This window comes from Oncorhynchus nerka, linkage group LG24 (assembly GCF_034236695.1).
Source record: "Oncorhynchus nerka isolate Pitt River linkage group LG24, Oner_Uvic_2.0, whole genome shotgun sequence".
Taxonomy (NCBI): Eukaryota; Metazoa; Chordata; class Actinopteri; order Salmoniformes; family Salmonidae; genus Oncorhynchus; species Oncorhynchus nerka.
Window position 1 is genome coordinate 80,500,188 of NC_088419.1, and position 17,035 is coordinate 80,517,222.

The 17,035-nt window shown below is 40.7% G+C and overlaps 1 protein-coding gene and 1 long non-coding RNA gene across 3 annotated transcripts; one reads left to right on the forward strand and one right to left on the reverse strand.

Moving 5' to 3' along the window:
• Nucleotides 1-325: 325 nt before the first annotated feature.
• LOC115108640 (uncharacterized) lies at nucleotides 326-6,359 on the reverse strand. Its single transcript, XR_003860372.2, has 2 exons — nucleotides 5,827-6,359; nucleotides 326-1,511 (listed from the first exon to the last, which is right to left on the reverse strand). It is a non-coding gene; the product is annotated as an uncharacterized LOC115108640 (long non-coding RNA).
• Nucleotides 2,028-13,044, forward strand: LOC115108639 (uncharacterized). 2 transcript variants are annotated; one of them, XM_065009200.1, is made up of 5 exons: nucleotides 2,028-2,491; nucleotides 6,503-7,189; nucleotides 7,427-7,523; nucleotides 7,672-7,844; nucleotides 8,179-13,044. In XM_065009200.1, the coding sequence occupies exon 5, from the start codon at nucleotides 8,372-8,374 to the stop codon at nucleotides 8,789-8,791; it is 420 nt and encodes a 139-aa protein (XP_064865272.1). In that variant the 5' UTR covers nucleotides 2,028-2,491; nucleotides 6,503-7,189; nucleotides 7,427-7,523; nucleotides 7,672-7,844; nucleotides 8,179-8,371; the 3' UTR covers nucleotides 8,792-13,044. The 2 variants fall into 2 exon arrangements, with proteins under 2 accessions (XP_064865272.1, XP_064865271.1); XM_065009199.1 differs by having other exon boundaries at nucleotides 2,031-2,491; nucleotides 7,427-7,844.
• Nucleotides 13,045-17,035: the final 3,991 nt, after the last annotated feature.

The following is a 17,035-nucleotide window of genomic DNA, read 5'->3' on the forward strand; positions in this document are numbered from 1 at the left end:
TGCAACCAGGTTGTGCTGTGGAGCTTCACAGTGGAGTACCCATAGGACCTTCTGAAATGTGTCAATTTATTGCAGGTAGTGTCAGAGGAAGTCCTGCCTCTGTTGATTGGGAGTGTAAGGGAAATGAGTGGTGATTGAATTGTTAAGGAATGTGGCGCTGGAAGTAAAGCGGGATGGGTTTGGAAGGGAATTTTCTATAACAGTCCCTGAGTCTGACCTCTTATCAATCTCTCAAATGATATTAGAAATATAAAAAAATAAGAATTAATGCAATGCGTGTGTTTTAGTGAAGGGAAATTGCAACAGTTTTACACAACCAAACAACTACATATTCCAAACCATTTTATTCTTACTGTTTATTCTGGGAAAAAATGACAGAACACAGAGGGCTTACAATGACAGATGCAATATGCAATACTATACAGCCACCACACAACTTTGAGGCAATGTTGTGGCAACATTCTGTGGTTGCTCTGTGTCTGCTGGGTTGCTCCTCTTGACTAACAAGGTCCCAATCTACTTCAATTATTAATTGTTGTTCATCTTTGTTTGTATCAACAGTGGGTATTTTAGTTTCAGTTACAGTGCATGATGTACAATAATTATATAGATTTATGTCATAAGTCATAAGGTGAACGCACCAATTTGTAAGTCGCTCTGGATAAGAGCGTCTGCCAAATGACTTAAATGTAAATGTAAATTTAAATATGGAACATTTCACCTCATATCTAACTACATGTCATGATTGTACTTTTTATAGCATTTTGCTGACAGATATGTCCCAATACATTTCCTTAATTTGTCATTCATTAAGAACAACGGGGAAAACAGTTCATATAATAATGGGGGTGTTGAAAAAAAATCTACTTTTTCCAGACAAAAAAAATGTAACTCAGTGTATTTGGTCAGATCAGTAGCTTTAGATTTTTTTACACATCCCAACAACAGGTCTTACTAAAAACTATAATTTAGACAGGGATATTTTGTAGATGTCAGGTGTGTGCGTACTGGTAGCGAAGTCAGGTGCAGGAGAGTAGAGAGTTTATTGAGGCAGGAGAAACCAACAGACGGACGCCACTGTGTCAACCTCCAGCCCATAGGCAAAAGTGCAAAACGCGCAAAACAGTCACAATAATTTATGTTTAACAATAAACATCTTCGTGAACAACACGGTATAAGGAAACCAGTCTGGCGCGTCAACAATTAACACGTAACACAAACAATTCACACAAAGACATGAGGGGGAATAGAGGAATAAATACATGCAGTGTGATTGGGGAATGAAAACCAGGTGTGCAGGGAACAAGACAAAACAAATGGATCAATAAAAAATGGAGCAGCGATGGCTTGAAAGTCGGTGACGTTGACCGCAGAACGCCGGCCGAACAAGGAGAGGAGCCGACTTCGGCGGAAGTCGTGACAGTAGACAAGTTCACTTCCTATCAGCGATCAGGGAAGACATGTTGGGGGAGTAAGGTCTCTGCTGCTCCTGAAATCTACAGGACTGGAAACTGTGAAATCAGAGAATAACATACAAAACATCTCATAAATGATGCATGTTTAAGTATAGACATTAAAACTAGGTTTGAAGATTTAAGTGAAGATTCCACTGTGATTTAGCTCGAATATGTGGCTTGTATGCAATGTCCGTTTTTGACCAGAAGAGAGAAACTGCTACTGTTAATTCAGAGAGCCATTGCAGCCATACACTCCATTGGACTCACATCTACACCCTCAGATGCGCATTCAGTCTTGAAGTCTCCTTAGCCAGAGCGAGACATTCCTTTAGGAACTGTTATCCTCTAGTAGTTCAATGATCCGGTCTTTTGAGGCAACGAGTTGTTTACACTTTTGACAGGTGTATATGTCATTAAATTCATCCTCTTTCACTATGGTGAACATACAATAGGCACAAGACGTAGGGGTGCTGAGTGCTGCCCTCTTGTTTTTTTGTTGAATGTTTTTCCTCTTAAAAGTAGTGCACTGGGCCTTTACTTGTCCTGTATTAGCGGACCAATAGCTGTCTTTTATTTTATTTAACTAGGCAAGTCAATAAAGAAAAAAATCGTATTTAAAATGACAGCCAGTTAACTGCCTTGTTCAGGGGCAGAACGACATATTTTTTATCTTGTCAGCTCGGGGATTCAATCAAGCAACCTTTAGGTTACTGGCCCAACGCTCTAACCACTAAACTACCTGCCGCCCCCGTCTAATGTGGGACATCATTTTTATTTTTTCACAAGCAGCGCACAGGGCCTTTACTAGCGGACCAATATAGCCGTCTATAGTGCCCGCAACACATTTTCACACCACCGCCGCACCCCCATCCCGAAACATCTTTCCATGACTATAACAGGTTTCACTTTTTATGGCTTCACTGTCCATCTCCGACTCCAAATGAGAAGAGTCCGCTTACACTCGAGTCAGAAACAGCCATCCCCGCTACAAGAGCCAACAGCGACGTGAGACAAGCTTTGCCGGTGACAGCCAGGTAACCTAGTTAGCACGGGGCTAGCCTGATAACTTTAGCTCTAAGAAACTGTCAAATCCAACAACAAAATGGTATATTAAAAACAGCACTAACACCGTGGGCGCAGGTTCTTCCTTTTCACTTCTGTCAGGTTTTCTGAGAGTTCACCATCTGTCGACTGCTCAGGGTTTTCAGGAGCATAACGTGTAATTATCTTTCCTGTACTTGACTCAAAGGATAAAGTACTCTGCTTGTATTTTCAGATGTCAGTTTTGGGTTTGAACCTCACACCCTTCTAACTGCGTCGCGTTCTTTGCCGTCCGCCATCTTACATCTCCCTAGCTTGAGTCAGTATTTTATTCTGAAATAGTGTTTCATATCAACCATCAATTTTATAGAAAGTGTCATTTCCCCTGTGACGTTACGGTTACTTCAAGTGTAAAGGTCTATGGCTGAAAACCTATTCAGCCTATCAGGGTAGGAAGAGTTTTTATTGACCCCCAAATTCCCAGAATAATGTTTCCTGTTATGCTCTGTTCTCATTTTAATATTAATTTATTTTATTATGAACACAACACATTTATTTTACCTTTATTTAACTAGGCAGATCAGTTAAGAACAAATTCTTATTTTCAATGACGGCCTAGGGACAGTGGGTTAACTGCCTTGTTCAGGGGCAGAACGACAGATTTGTACCTTGTCAGCTCGTCATACAAAAAAAAACTGAAATATACAAACAAGAGTACATAAACCTAACAGACAGGGCTATTACATATCAAGATTAATTTTACATTTGTTAAATACTTTTATGGTGCGTATTACTTTTTTGTTTTTACATTTACTGATCATTTCAAAATAATATATCAATTCTATCTTAAATAATGTGAAGAGGGGTTTGGTCTCTGCCCACTTCATTTTATGGACAAAGAATCTTCCATGAAAGATAAACAAATTAACAATGAAAGTTAAATCAGGGTCCATATCATTTGGTTCAAAATAAAACACAACATCAGAGACTCTCAAATTAAAATTAATAGCTGTTTCTTTTAAAATAAAATATTCTAACTCACTCCAAAATATTCTGACATAAGAGCAGTCCCAAAATAAATGGTCAAGAGTCTCTGGGTCACAATCACAAAATACACATTTGTCATCAATAGCTATTTTAAATCTGTGTATAATAAAGGTCTTTACAGGGTCGATGCTATGAATGAGTTTGTATGATACTTCTTTCACCTTATTAGATATACAATATTTACCAGATAACAACACTTTGTTCCAGTTCACTTGTCTTAGGGCTGCATTCCAGTACATTTTAGCAGAGGGAATAGTAACATATTGACATAGTTTCCTTATATGCCTGTTATTACATCATAGTTTAAAATGTCAATTCCTTCTAATTGTATTGAGACTACAAAATCCTCAACAGTTGCACTTGGAGTAGTGTTATAATCTCCTAAAAGAAGAATAACACCTTTAGGGACAGCTCTAACAACAAGTTGATACTCCTCAGGAGTGAATGTAACATTGTGTGTTCTAATAAGTTCTGGATAATCATATAGTTGTCCATCATTATTCAATAATTGTTTAACCTAAATAATGTTGTTGTCAAATCAGTTCTGGAAAAACAAAGACTTGTTTTGGTATCTTATGTCTTTATTATTCCAGATTGTATACCTATGAGGGGAAACATTGTGTTTGTACATGAGGTTCCAAGTTAGAAGTACTTGTTTGTGTACTTGTGAAAGTTTGCAAGCTTAATAGTGATTTTACCCATATCAAAGTTGTATATGAGTAAGAATTCTAGACCACCAATTTGTTGGAATATTAAATTAGGGATGATATTCCAGATGCAATCCTTATTTCTCAAATAGTTTTATATCCAATTCATCTTAAATATTATATTAGAGGTTTTAAAATCCAGAGCATTCAACCCTCCCTCACCTTGGGTGCTACATATTACCGCTTTTCTTAAATAATGAGGTTGATTCCTCCATATGAAGTTAAATCATTTAGTATCAACCATTTTAGTTACTGACAGAGGAACATCCAAGGCAAGGGAGGTATAAACTCATCTGGACAGACCTTCAGATTTTGATAAAAGTACTCGTCCAGATAAAGAAAGATCTCTTAATAACCAGGAGTTAAATCTCTTTCCAATTCTCTCTACAAAAGGAGAGACATTTAAGTTGTCCCTTTCTTTCTGATCTTTGCTAACTGTAATACCAAGATATGTGATCACATCTTTTACAAGGATATTACATACTAAGTTTAAGTCACGTATTTTCAACGCAAATAATTCACATTTTCTAATATTCAGAGAGAAACCTGATACATGTGAGAAGGCATTAATACACTCAATATCTTTCTTGACTTCATTGTGATCTTTCAAATAAATGGTGGTGTCGTCAGCCAATTGTGAACCTTTTATCTCTTTGTCTTGTATCTGAATACCCATAAAACTATCCTTATTTATATGAAGTGCCATAACTTGAGTGAACAATAAAAATAAGAAAGGAGAAATTGGGCATCCTTGTTAAATTCCACGTCTAATGTCGAATCTTAATTTAACAGGGCTGTTACTATTATTGTAAAGTGTCTTAATTACACTTTGAAAATATTGACCAAAACCAAAAAAATCAAAGAATCTCAAAAAGAAAATAATGTTCAACTGTATCAAATGCCTGGTAAAAGTCTACAAATAAAATAAAGCTATCTTCCATAATGTGCTCATTGTCGTCTATCAAGTCCAATACTAGTCGAATATTATTACATATATGTCTCCCCTTCATAAAACCAGACTGGGTATCATCAATGATTTGGTGAAGACCTTTTTTAAGTCTTTCTGCAAAGATGGATGCAAGTATCTTTCCATCATTGTTCATTCATGTGATTGGTCTCCAATTTTCTAACATCATAGAATCTTTGTTTGGTTTGGGTATTACAGAAATTAGGCCACGTGTCATGGAAACAGGCAGGACCCCTAAATCAATTGACTCATTAAAAACATTAAATATAAATTCAATAATATCCTCCTGAAAATATTTATAGAATTCACTGATAATGCCATCATTCTTCTCTTTTAACTTGCCGATACATTTTTATATCATTAATAGAAATAATTTCATCACAAGACTTTTGGAAGTCTTCGTCTATGAATGTTGCTCAGTTCTGCACAGTTCTGCACATGCTCTGTTCTAATTCGATCCACTGCCACTCAATGGCTATTTATTCAGCTTCTGACTGTGTTCATCTTGGATGGCTCAGGGAGCTACTTTGGGACATGTGTACTTCAGTTTAAATTCAGTTTAAATTGCTGTGAATTTAAACGGATGAGAGGTTGTATGATTACGTACCTTCTGCTAGTCCAGACCGCACAGTGAGGCAAAGCGGGCCCAGTACACCGGCTAATCACTGGTGGCTAGTCCACCTGACAGGGGTATCCTGGGCTAGGAAGCCTAGCGCATCTAGACGTTGTCACAGCGTAGATACCAACCTCCGGCTTCCACCACACAGCGGGGCAGAAGCGGAGTCAGAAGACTCCGGTAGAATGGCGAAACACTGATAAAAACCTGACCGTTGAGGAGTATCCAAGGCTAGTCGGCTCAACGTGTCTAGGTCGTCAGTCACAGCACAGATGTATTCTCTCTCGGCTTTCAGGAAGGGCACCAGATTTTGCCTGTTGTTTAATAACAACTCTCACAGCCTATAACGGTTTTGCTAAGTAATAAAAACTTGTAACACTTGAAACAAACAGTGTGTCACAACACGTTCAGCAAAACTGCCCTGCCGCCATCTTGTGTTTCATTACACAATGCATTGCAAGAATAATCAGTACAGATTGGAGGTACTCAAACACTTCCATTCCAACATTGCTTCGTGAGCAGGAAACTGAAAAAAAGACAAGAATATGAATTTAACCAAAAACACTTCTGTTCATTTTTTTTCATCTATTATATTTTCAATCTCTATTATAATGATGCAATACAAAGCTCGATAAAGTTCATTGATATACATTTCCTTTGCTTTTAGATGATCTATGTAGAACTCCTGAATGGTATTCTATTCAGTACCTGAGTACATCCTCTGTGGGCAGAACTGGACTATGGCTCCGTCCTGGGTGAGAGGGGCCAGCACTAATTTGTAGATGTCTCCACACATGATGTCCAGCACGTAACAGGTGTTGCCCCTGAGGGGAGGGGTGCAGGTGTTGTTGGACTGATTAATACAGACACCTAAATGTGTTGACAAATATACTGTTCAATTTGGTGCTATTTCTTTCCATCCACCCTATCCCTATCACCAGGTCTCATTTTCAACCTCAAGGGACTTGCCTGATTAAATTAAGGTTAAATCAAACTAGATAAGATGCATTTCCTGAAGAAAATGTGTGTGCTTGCTAACCAACCCCCCCATCCCCTCCTTACGTGTGATCTGGCAGACAGTGAAGTTGTCTCCCTGTTTGTTCTCAGGGTCCCGGGAGTTGCCCTTGATGCAGTAGTCCCAGCCTCCAGACCAGGGAAGGTGACGCTGGTGTCGGTGGAGTTGAGCTTCACCCTGCTTTCTGAGCCCTCCGTGATGATGCTGATTGTGTACAGGACAGCGTGGACCACTGGCTCCCACCCCACCACGATGGTGTCATTGCTGGGTGAGGTGGAGTTGAGCTCTGGCGCTGCAACCACTGTAGGAGAGAGACAGCAAAGAGACATCTTATTTGAGGTGTGTATTTGTTTGTCTGTGTTTGGGTGTTTATGGTTTAAATTTTAATTGTATGATAGCCTACTTATCACTTTCAATTAAAAAAGTGTACTGTTTTCTGTTCTGTGTACTTTCATATAACAAAACTGTAAAGTGCATATTTTATTTTGGGTGGGATGGTACTGTGCGAGTGTAATTACAATGTACTACATGACTGAGATCTGAGACTGACCCTCTTCATCTCTTCTGCCTCTAAAGAACATCAAACCACTAAACCACAATGGATGAAACTGCTGCTGTATTGTTTTGGTACATGAAGAAACCCGATAGGCTGACTAACTCAGTGCTCAACCCAGTTAAGTTTATTATTTGTGTTCATGGAGAGGGGTCAGATATAATTACCCCGGATACAGGATAGATAACTCTCACCCTTAGGGCTTTAAGATCAGGTATGCAGCTACTCTCCTTTCTTAGCTTTCGTTTGTTCTTTCTTTCCCCAACAGTCAGTTAATGTGAGGTCCAAGGGACAATACCTGTCTTTGCTACTGAAGGGAGGGAAGGCTGGCTCCTGCCTCCATGGATGACGGATATGACACTGAGAGTGTAGTCGGTGTACGCCTGGAGGTTGAGCATGGTCCCGTGGGAAGAGGACACCTCGGTCTCGGGGGAAGGACAGGTCGGTGTTCTCAGCCCGCAGGATGTAGTAGGAGGCTCCTGTCACATTCTGACCTTAGTTCTTTTGTTATGTCTTTGTTTTAGTATGGTCAGGGCGTGAGTTGGGTGGGTTGTCTATGTTCCTTTTTCTATGATTTGGGATTTCTGTGTTTGGCCTGGTATGGTTCTCAATCAGAGGCAGCTGTCAATCGTTGTCCCTGATTGAGAACCATACTTAGGTAGCCTGGTTTCACTTTTGAGTTGTGGGTGATTGTTCCCTGTGGCTGTGTTTGTACCACACTGGACTGTTTCGATTTTCGTTTGTTCATTCACGTTGTTATTTTGTATTTTTGTAGTGTTCAGTTTTATATATTAAAATGGACGCTTACCACACTGCACATTGGTCCTCCGATCCTTCCTACTACTCCTGTTCGTCAGAAGAGGAGGAGGACAATCGTTACAGAATCACCCACCACCAAAGGACCAAACAGCGAGGTAACAGGCAGCAGCAGCGATCTCCAGACTCCTGGACATGGGAGGAGATCCTGGATGGCAAGGGAAACTGGGTACATCCAGGAGAGTCAGGAGCTGCCAGAGCCGCCCGTCAGTCAGGAGCTGCCAGAGCCGTCCGTCAGTCAGGAGCTGCCAGAGCCTTTCGTCAGTCAGGAGCTGCCAGAGCCGTCCGTCAGCCAGGAGCTGCCAGAATCGCCCTTCACTCCGGAGCTGCCGGAGTCTCCCGCCTGCCGGTGCTGCCGGAATCTCCCGTTCGTCCGGTGCAGCCGGAATCTCACGTCCATTCGGGACCCAGAGGCGGAGAAAGACTATGGTGGAGTGGGGTCCACGTCCCGTGCCAGAGCCGCCACCGCGGACAGACACCCACCCAGACCCTCCCCTATAGGTTCAGGTTTTGCGGCCGGAGTCCGCACCTTTGGTTCTCAATCAGAGGCAGCTGTCAATCGTTGTCCCTGATTGAGAACCATACATAGGTAGCCTGGTTTCACTTTTGAGTTGTGGGTGATTGTTCCCTGTGGCTGTTTGTACCACACGGGACTGTTTCGGTTTTCGTTTGTTCATTCACGTTGTTATTTTGTATTTTTGTATTTTTCAGTTTTATATATTAAAATGGACACTTACCACGCTGCATATTTGTAGTGGGCACCTCAGAAGCTACAGAAACAAATTGGGATTATTAAGACTCAATTCAGGAGCTACACACATGCAAATGTAATGAGTGTAACCAGTTCCACCACAATAATGTTTTCATACAGGAAAATCACATTTTTCACTGTAAGCCTACTGTCAAGATATACTGTACACTGAATGTACAAAAAATGATGAACACCTGCTCTCTCCATGACATAGACTGACCAGGTGAATCAAGGTGAAAGTTATGATTCCTTATTGAGGTCACTTGTTAAATCCACTTCAGTCAGTGTAGATGAAGAGGAGGAAACAGGTTAAAGAAGGATTTATAAGCCTTGAGACAATTGAGACATGGATTGTGTATGTGTGTCATTCAGAGGGTGAAGATTTAAGTGCCTTTCAACGGGGTATGGTAGTAGGTGCCAGGCGCACCAGTTTGTGTCAAGAACTGCAACGCTGCTGGGTTTTTCACACTCAACAGTTTCCCGTGTGTATCAAGAATAGTCCACCACCCAAAGGACATCCAGCCAACTTGACACAACTGTGGGAAGCATTGGAGTCAACATGGGCCAGCATCCCTGTGGAACGCTTTCGACACCTTGTAGAGTCCATGCCCAACAAATTCAGGCTGTTCTGAGGGCAAGTCAATATTAGGAAGGTGTTCTTAATGTTTTGTACACTCAGTGTGTATTTCTCATGAGAGTCGCTCTAAGGACAGGTTTTCTATCTTCCCTTATACTGTAGCTCAGATGAGAAAGAAAAACAGAACTGGCCCTGGATCAGAGATTAGTAACAGAATGTAATGACATCACAACATAATGTATAGCCTATTGTTTCACCAACTTCACCTAAAGGTCTCGTAGGAGACACTGACTCATCGATGGTCTCTCCAACCTCAGCCTGGCTCTAAACAGTCAGGCCATTTTCCATCTCCTCAGCCTTAATAATGTACACGATGTTGGGGGTCAGAGAGTTGATGCAGCCCATCACAGAGTTGGCACCGAACTGGGTAAAGGCATCATCAAATCAAATCAAATGTATTTATATAGCCCTTCGTACATCAGCTGACATCTCAAAGTGCTATACAGAAACCCAGCCTAAAACCCCAAACAGCAAGCAATGCAGGTGTAGAAGCACAGTGGCTAGGAAAAACTCCCTAGAAAGGCCAGAACCTAGGAAGAAACTTAGAGAGGAACCAGGCTATGTGGGGTGGCCAGTCCTCTTCTGGCTGTGCCGGGTGGAGATTATAACAGAACATGGCCAAGATGTTCAAATGTTCATAAATGACCAGCATGGTCAAATAATAATAATCACAGTAGTTGTCGAGGGTGCAACAGGTCAGCACCTCAGGAGTAAATGTCAGTTGTCTTTTCATAGCCGATCATTAAGAGTATCTTTACCACTCCTGCTGTCTCAAGATAGTTGAAAACAGCAGGTCTGGGACAGGTAGGACGTCCGGTGAACAGGTCAGGATTCCATAACCGCAGGCAGAACAGTTGAAACTGGAGCAGCAGCATGGCCAGGTGGACTGGGAACAGCAAGGAGTCATCATGCCAGGTAGTCCTGAGGGCTCAGGTCCTCCGAGAGAAAGAGAGAATTAGAGAGAGCATACTTAAATTCCCACAGGGCATAAGACAGGAGAAGTACTCCAGATATAACAAACTGACCCTAGCCCCCCGACACATAAACTACTGCAGCATAAATACTGGAGGCTGAGACAGGAGGGGTCAGGAGACACTGTGGCCTCATCCGATGATACCCCCAGACAGGGACAAACAGAAAGGAAATAACCCCACCCACTTTGCCAAAGCACAGCCCCCACACCACTAGAGGGATATCTTCAACCACCAACTTACCATCCTGAGACATCCAGGGAGTTCTTGGGGATCGCTGTGATCTTGTAGGAACTGGTTCCTGAGTATCTACTCCATCACACTGTCCCACTCTTAGATGTAACCCTGAATATCAACACTGTGATTTATACAGTGGGGCAAAAAAGTATTTAGTCAGCCACCAATTGTGCAAGTTCTCCCACTTAAAAATATGAGAGAGGCCTGTAATTTTCATCATAGGTACACTTCAACTATGACAGACAAAATGAGAAAAAAAATCCAGAAAATCACATTGTAGGATTTTTTATGAATTTATTTGCAAATTATGGTGAAAAATAAGTATTTGGTCAATAACAAAAGTTATTGAGGAGGTGACCAAGAACCAGATGGTCACTCTGACATGGCTCCAGAGACTCCTCTGTGGAGATGGGAGAATCTTCCAGAAGGACAACCATCTCTGCAGCACTCCACCAATCAGGCCTTTATGATAGAGTGGCCAGACAGAAGCCACTCCTCAGTAAAATGTACATGACAGGCAACTTGCCAAAAGGCACCTAAAGGCTCTCAGACCATGAGAAACAAGTTTCTCTGGTCTGATGAAATCAAGATTGAACTCTTTGGCCTGAATGCCAAGCGTCACGTCTGGAGGAAACCTGGCACCATCCCTACAGTGAAGCATGGTGGTGGCCGCATCATGCTGCGGGGATGATTTTCAGCGGCAGGGACTGGGAGACTACTCAGGATAGAGGGGAAGATGAACAGAGCAAAGTACAGAGAGATCCTTGATGAAAACCTACTCCAGAACGCTCAGGCCCTCAGGAAAAATTACATACTTACCTGATTTGTTTGATGTTAATAGTAAACGGTTATATATTTAACTAAGAGTAAAACTGACCTGCTAATGCTAAGTTTTTATGGTGTCCACTCTAGCACCCTGCAGCTAGTCTGGGTGTTGAGGACATGGGTTTTTACTAGAGATAGCTTGAAGCTGCCGATTGATGTCTCTGTAATAAAATTTAAAAAACAGCCACATTTCAGTCTATCATTATTGGTGCATGTGAGACATACGTGGCCCTCTTTGGGTATAGCGAGTGCCTTCCCTCTCTCCCACTTACACCCAGGTTCTCAGGTCGTGAATTCCTGGAGGAGATATCTCAGGTCGTGAATTCCTGGAGGAGACTCTCTCCCTCATGCAGTATAGAGAGAGAAAGCTTCACAGTAGAACAAATGATTTTTTTCCCCTACATCACAGAACTTGAGAACTGAACAATATCCATGTTTTGGAGAATGTGTAAACGGTCGGGGGAGAAACCAGCTACGACCAGTCCGTTTTGTTTTATGATTGTGACCTCAGGAAAGACAATACAGCCACGTTACCATTACTCTGTTTATACAGGAGCCTCCGTTATGAGGCTTGCATCTAATTATTGTATAAAATGAATGAGTAAAGATAAAACTATTTGTGAAATTGTGTAATGTGATTTTAAACCATTAATGTGGGAGAATTGTATTCCCTTTAAAGTTTAACTAAGTCATTGGCCCGCCCCATGAGCACAGACATTGATCTGGCGTCATGGGACAGCCCTTTTCTACTGTTACGAATATAACCCCCACCTGAAGGAATTCCCTTCAGGCAAACCTTGATCACAGAGGGGGCGAAGGTTTGAGTAGAGATCATAAAAACCTCTGTATAAGCTAAGATTGTAATGGTTGTTGAAACTCTGAGACTGTCGATTCCAACAGAATAAGAGCAAATCTTTGATACTAATTACTAGTCTGCAACTAGAAGTTATGTCGACCTGAAATGCGAAGTCCGACAAACGCCGAAACAGCTGTTATATAAGAACATTTCTGAATGGGACTCTGAAGTATCCATTCTAACTATGAGAGACTTCATGGGAGCAGAGACGATTCGATGAACTTTCCAACAGAAAGACGGACGATTCCAACAGAGATCACGACGACACACTGAGCGTAAAGATATTTTAATTGCAATTATTCCCGAATGTGTAAGCGTTCATGTGCAAAGGATTGGCATTTCAATCAATATAATTATCAACTGTGTAGTGACTTTTGTCTTTCGCACCCTTCTCAGTCCACACCCACTTCCCTTTGTCTACCAAGTCGCCATATCGGCTTAGCCCACTAGGGAACATCCCCTATCATTTCCTTGTAACCATACCTACTGTTTGTTTGTTTATGCATTTATATGATTATTTAGTTAGTTAGTAAATAAATGATTAAGACAATTGATGTATGGATGATTCATAGTGAAGGCTGGGTTCGTGCAGATAACCAACAACTTACGATGTTTGGAATGAGACGAACGTAAGGTAAAGAATAATTCCTTAATTAGAAGACTAATTGATCGTATATAAAAATATCTGAAAAGTTATATTAGGAAAATTATAACTTTGTAATCTGAAGATTTTCCTTGGTGCCCCGACATCCTAGTTAATTGCATTTACATGATTAGTTTAACCAAATAATAATAATTACAGAGAATTGATTTGATAAAATAACAGTCTTCACTTTAATGATGCCAAAGACATATGTCTCCGGTCAAACTGGGCCTGCATGCTATAGATGAGATAGAGATAGCCTCAATGGTTCTTAGACATCCTGGCATCTGGGAGACAACACCAAACGCAGATGACTTGAGCATGAACCCAAAGTGGTTTATGGTGCTCCCCAATCTATATGGGAGGGGTGGAACCAAGCATTCTGGGTATTAGCTATATAAACTGTGCATTCTCTGTGAAGGGCAGACAAGACTGTTGGGCTGACGGTTTCATTATTTCAATAATTAATCAATATTAAATTAAGATGATTGTTTGAAGAAATGACCAAGTCTCTCTCAGTACTGAATTTCCACGACAGACCTCAGACTGGGGGCGAAGGTTCACCTTCCACCAGGACAACGATCCTGAGCACACAGCCAAGACAATGCTGGTGTGGCTTTGGGACAAGTATCTGAATGTCCTTGAGTGGCCCTTCCAGAACCCGGACTTGAATCCGATCGAACATCTCTGGAGAAACCTGAAAATAGCTGTGCAGTGACCCTCCCCGTCCAACCTGACAGAGCTTGAGATGATCTGCAGGGAAGAATGGGAGAAACTCCCCAAATACAGGTGTGCCAAGCTTGTAGCGTCATACCCAAGAAGACTCAAGGCTGTAATTGCTGCCAAAGGTGCTTCAACAAAGTAGAGTATGTCTTATGGGTCCTATGTAAATGTGATTTTTTTTTAAATACATTTGCAAAAAAATCTAAAATCCTGTTTTTGCTTTGTCATTATGGGGTATTGTGTGTAGATTGATGAGGGAAAAACAATTTACTATATTTTAGAATAAGGCTGTAACGTAACAAAATGTGTAGAAAAAAAGGGTTCTGAATACATTCCGAATGCACTGTAAATGTTTTACCTGATGAAGTTGACTTCTGAAAGTGAAAACAGAAGAAAAAACATATTTTACTACAAGAGAATGTGAAACAAATAACATTAAACAATGTTCATACCATAAGAAATGTTATAAAATTCATACAAGCACATTTCTGGAATGAGTGTGCCCTACTCAAGGCTAATCTGACAGTATACCTGGGAAAAGGTATGCCAGTCAATGAGCCAGTGTTCTCTCTAAATAGCTCATTCCTTTTCCTCCAACAGACTATCCATGTTTTGCTGGAATGACCTGAGAGCCAATGCCCAGCAAGGTAAAATTCACCATCCACTTGATAGCTCCCATTCTGTCTTTCTCTTCTTGGTGTTATCCTTTTCTGTTGTAGTAGTGCTGGTGTTTCTCTCGAATAATTGAGAGAAGTTATTTGGGAACTGCTTCACGTTATACTTTTTTCTTTAACATATTTCTGATCTGTGTTGGCTGGAAAGAGGTAGAGGGTGCTCAACCAACGTGAGTAGGGATGCAACCTAAAAATGTGTAGACATCATTGGACATGAAAAGGTGCAACGCTCGCTCACCATAAGAAAATTCTTAGTTTGATTAGACAAGTTTAAAGGGTTGACAGTTCAGCGTTCAATGGCCTTCTTCAGATTCTGTGTTGGTTGAAATACTGTACCTATGTGTCACCGCCCGCTGCAGCGAATCACCCAATCATTGGCGTGGCCAGAACAGTTACCTGCAGGCAGCTGTACCTGTTAGTAGGCTAGATCTGTTATAGAGGTTGCTTTGGTGACAATGCCAAATAGGCTGATGGTTAAAACGGGCACAACTTGATTATAATAAACAACATCAACAAATAAGTATTTTTATGGTGCAGTCAACATATTGGTATTAAATTCTTATAAATGGGTTTTAATCATATGCTACATTCCAGTGGTGGAAAAGGTACCCAGTTGTCATAGTAAAAGATACCTTAATAGAAAATGACTCAAGTAAAAGTGAAAGTCACCCAGTAAAATACTACTTGAGTAAAAGTCCGAAAGCATTTGGTTTAAAATATACTTAAGCATCAAAAGTAAATGTAATTACTAAAATATACTTAAGTATCAAAAGTAAAATGACAAATAATTTAAAATTCCTTATATTAAGCAAACCAGATGCCGCCATATTATAGTTTTTTTAATTTACAGAAAGCCAGGGGCACACTCCAACACACATCATTTGCAACACCTAAAGATTTTGCAATGGTTTTAGATGCCATTCCCTCAGGTGTTGCTCTATTATTCAGGAACGTGTCAAGACCTGACCCTCAGAGCATACCTTCTATTGACCCTGTTGACTCATCAGTAGGAAATATTTGTTTCTCTTTTGGTCCATTCAACAACAGAGCGGTACGAACCTTGTTTCAGCAGGAAGTTGTATCTATACCTTGTCATGCCTTATTGGAATGGATTTATTGATAATATCTGTTGGAAAAAAGTTTGGATGTTGCCACACACATACCTACTTGTTAACAAAATTAAGGAAGTTTCCTTTAAAATTATTCATAAATATTATCCTGCCAACCACTATATGAAGAAGTTTAAGGAAAACATCAACTCAAATTGCTCCTTTTGTAATGACCACCCAGAAACAGTGTTGCATCTTTTTTGGCATTGTATGCATGTAAGAAAACTGTGGCAAGACATCAGTAGATTTATAATTGAACACTTTTATGAAGATCTTACACTATTGTGGAGAGATGTACTGCTTGGATTCTTTACCTACAATAGGAATAAGCTGAAACATTTCTATGTCATTTCTATGTTTTTTTGTTTATACTTTTTTTTACCCCCTTTTCTTCCCAATTTTGTGGTATCCAATTGTTAGTAGTTACTATCTTGTCTCATCACTACAACTCCCGTACGGGCTCGGGAGAGACGAAGGTCGAAAGCCATGCGTCCTCCGAAACACAACCCAACCAAGCCGCACTGCTTCTTAACACAGCTCGCATCCAACCCGGAAGCCATAGCCGCACCAATATGTCGGAGGAAACACCGTACACCTGGCGACCTTGGTTAGCGTGCACTGCGCCCGGCTCGCCACAGGAGTCGCTAGTGCGCGATGAGACAAGGATATTCCTACCGGTCAAACCCTCCCTAACCCGGACGACGCTAGGCCAATTGTGCGTCGCCCCATGGACCACCCGGTCGCGGCCGGCTGCGACAGAGCCTGGGCGCGAACCCAGAGTCTCTGGTGGCACAGCTAGCACTGCAATTTCATTATTCTTTTGGACAAATTTCATATTCACAAATGTAAATTTACAAACAAAAAAACAACATTTCTTACCCTACAAAAAAAATTTGAACTGTATTTTAAGACAATTAAATACTCTACTAACAAAAAAGCATATGTATGTCCCTTAAGGTCTTTGGGTAATGTGATATTCTACCCCCTAGCTCAATTGTCCATTGTGTATAATCTATATATACTTGCGTTCCCTCATGTACTCACAGTATTGATTTGTTGTTAATAAAAATAAATAAATAAAAGAGTTGGACTCTTTTCCTGTTCTGCTAAGCATTCAAAATGTAACGGGTACTTTTGGGTGTCAGGGAAAATGTATGGAGTAAAAAGTAAATGATTTCGGAATGTAGTGAAGTAAAAGTTGTCAAAAATATAAATAGCAAAGCAAAGTACAGATAACCCCAAAAACTACTTAAGTAGTACTTGATAGTATTTTTACTAGTAAAGTAATTTACGCCACTGCTACGTTTACTGTTCACTATCCCATTATTTTTATTTCTACTTTGCACATTCTTCCACTGCAAATCTACCATTCCAGTGTTTTACTTGCTAA

Bases quoted from the DNA above. Each gene is read 5' to 3' on its own strand.
- LOC115108639 (XM_065009199.1), top strand. From the start codon at position 7,800: ATGGTCCCGTGGGAAGAGGACACCTCGGTCTCGGGGGAAGGACAG. The intron at 7,845-8,178 runs GTCGGTGTTCTC...GTATTTTTGTAG, and splicing joins CGGTCTCGGGGGAAGGACAG to TGTTCAGTTTTATATATTAA.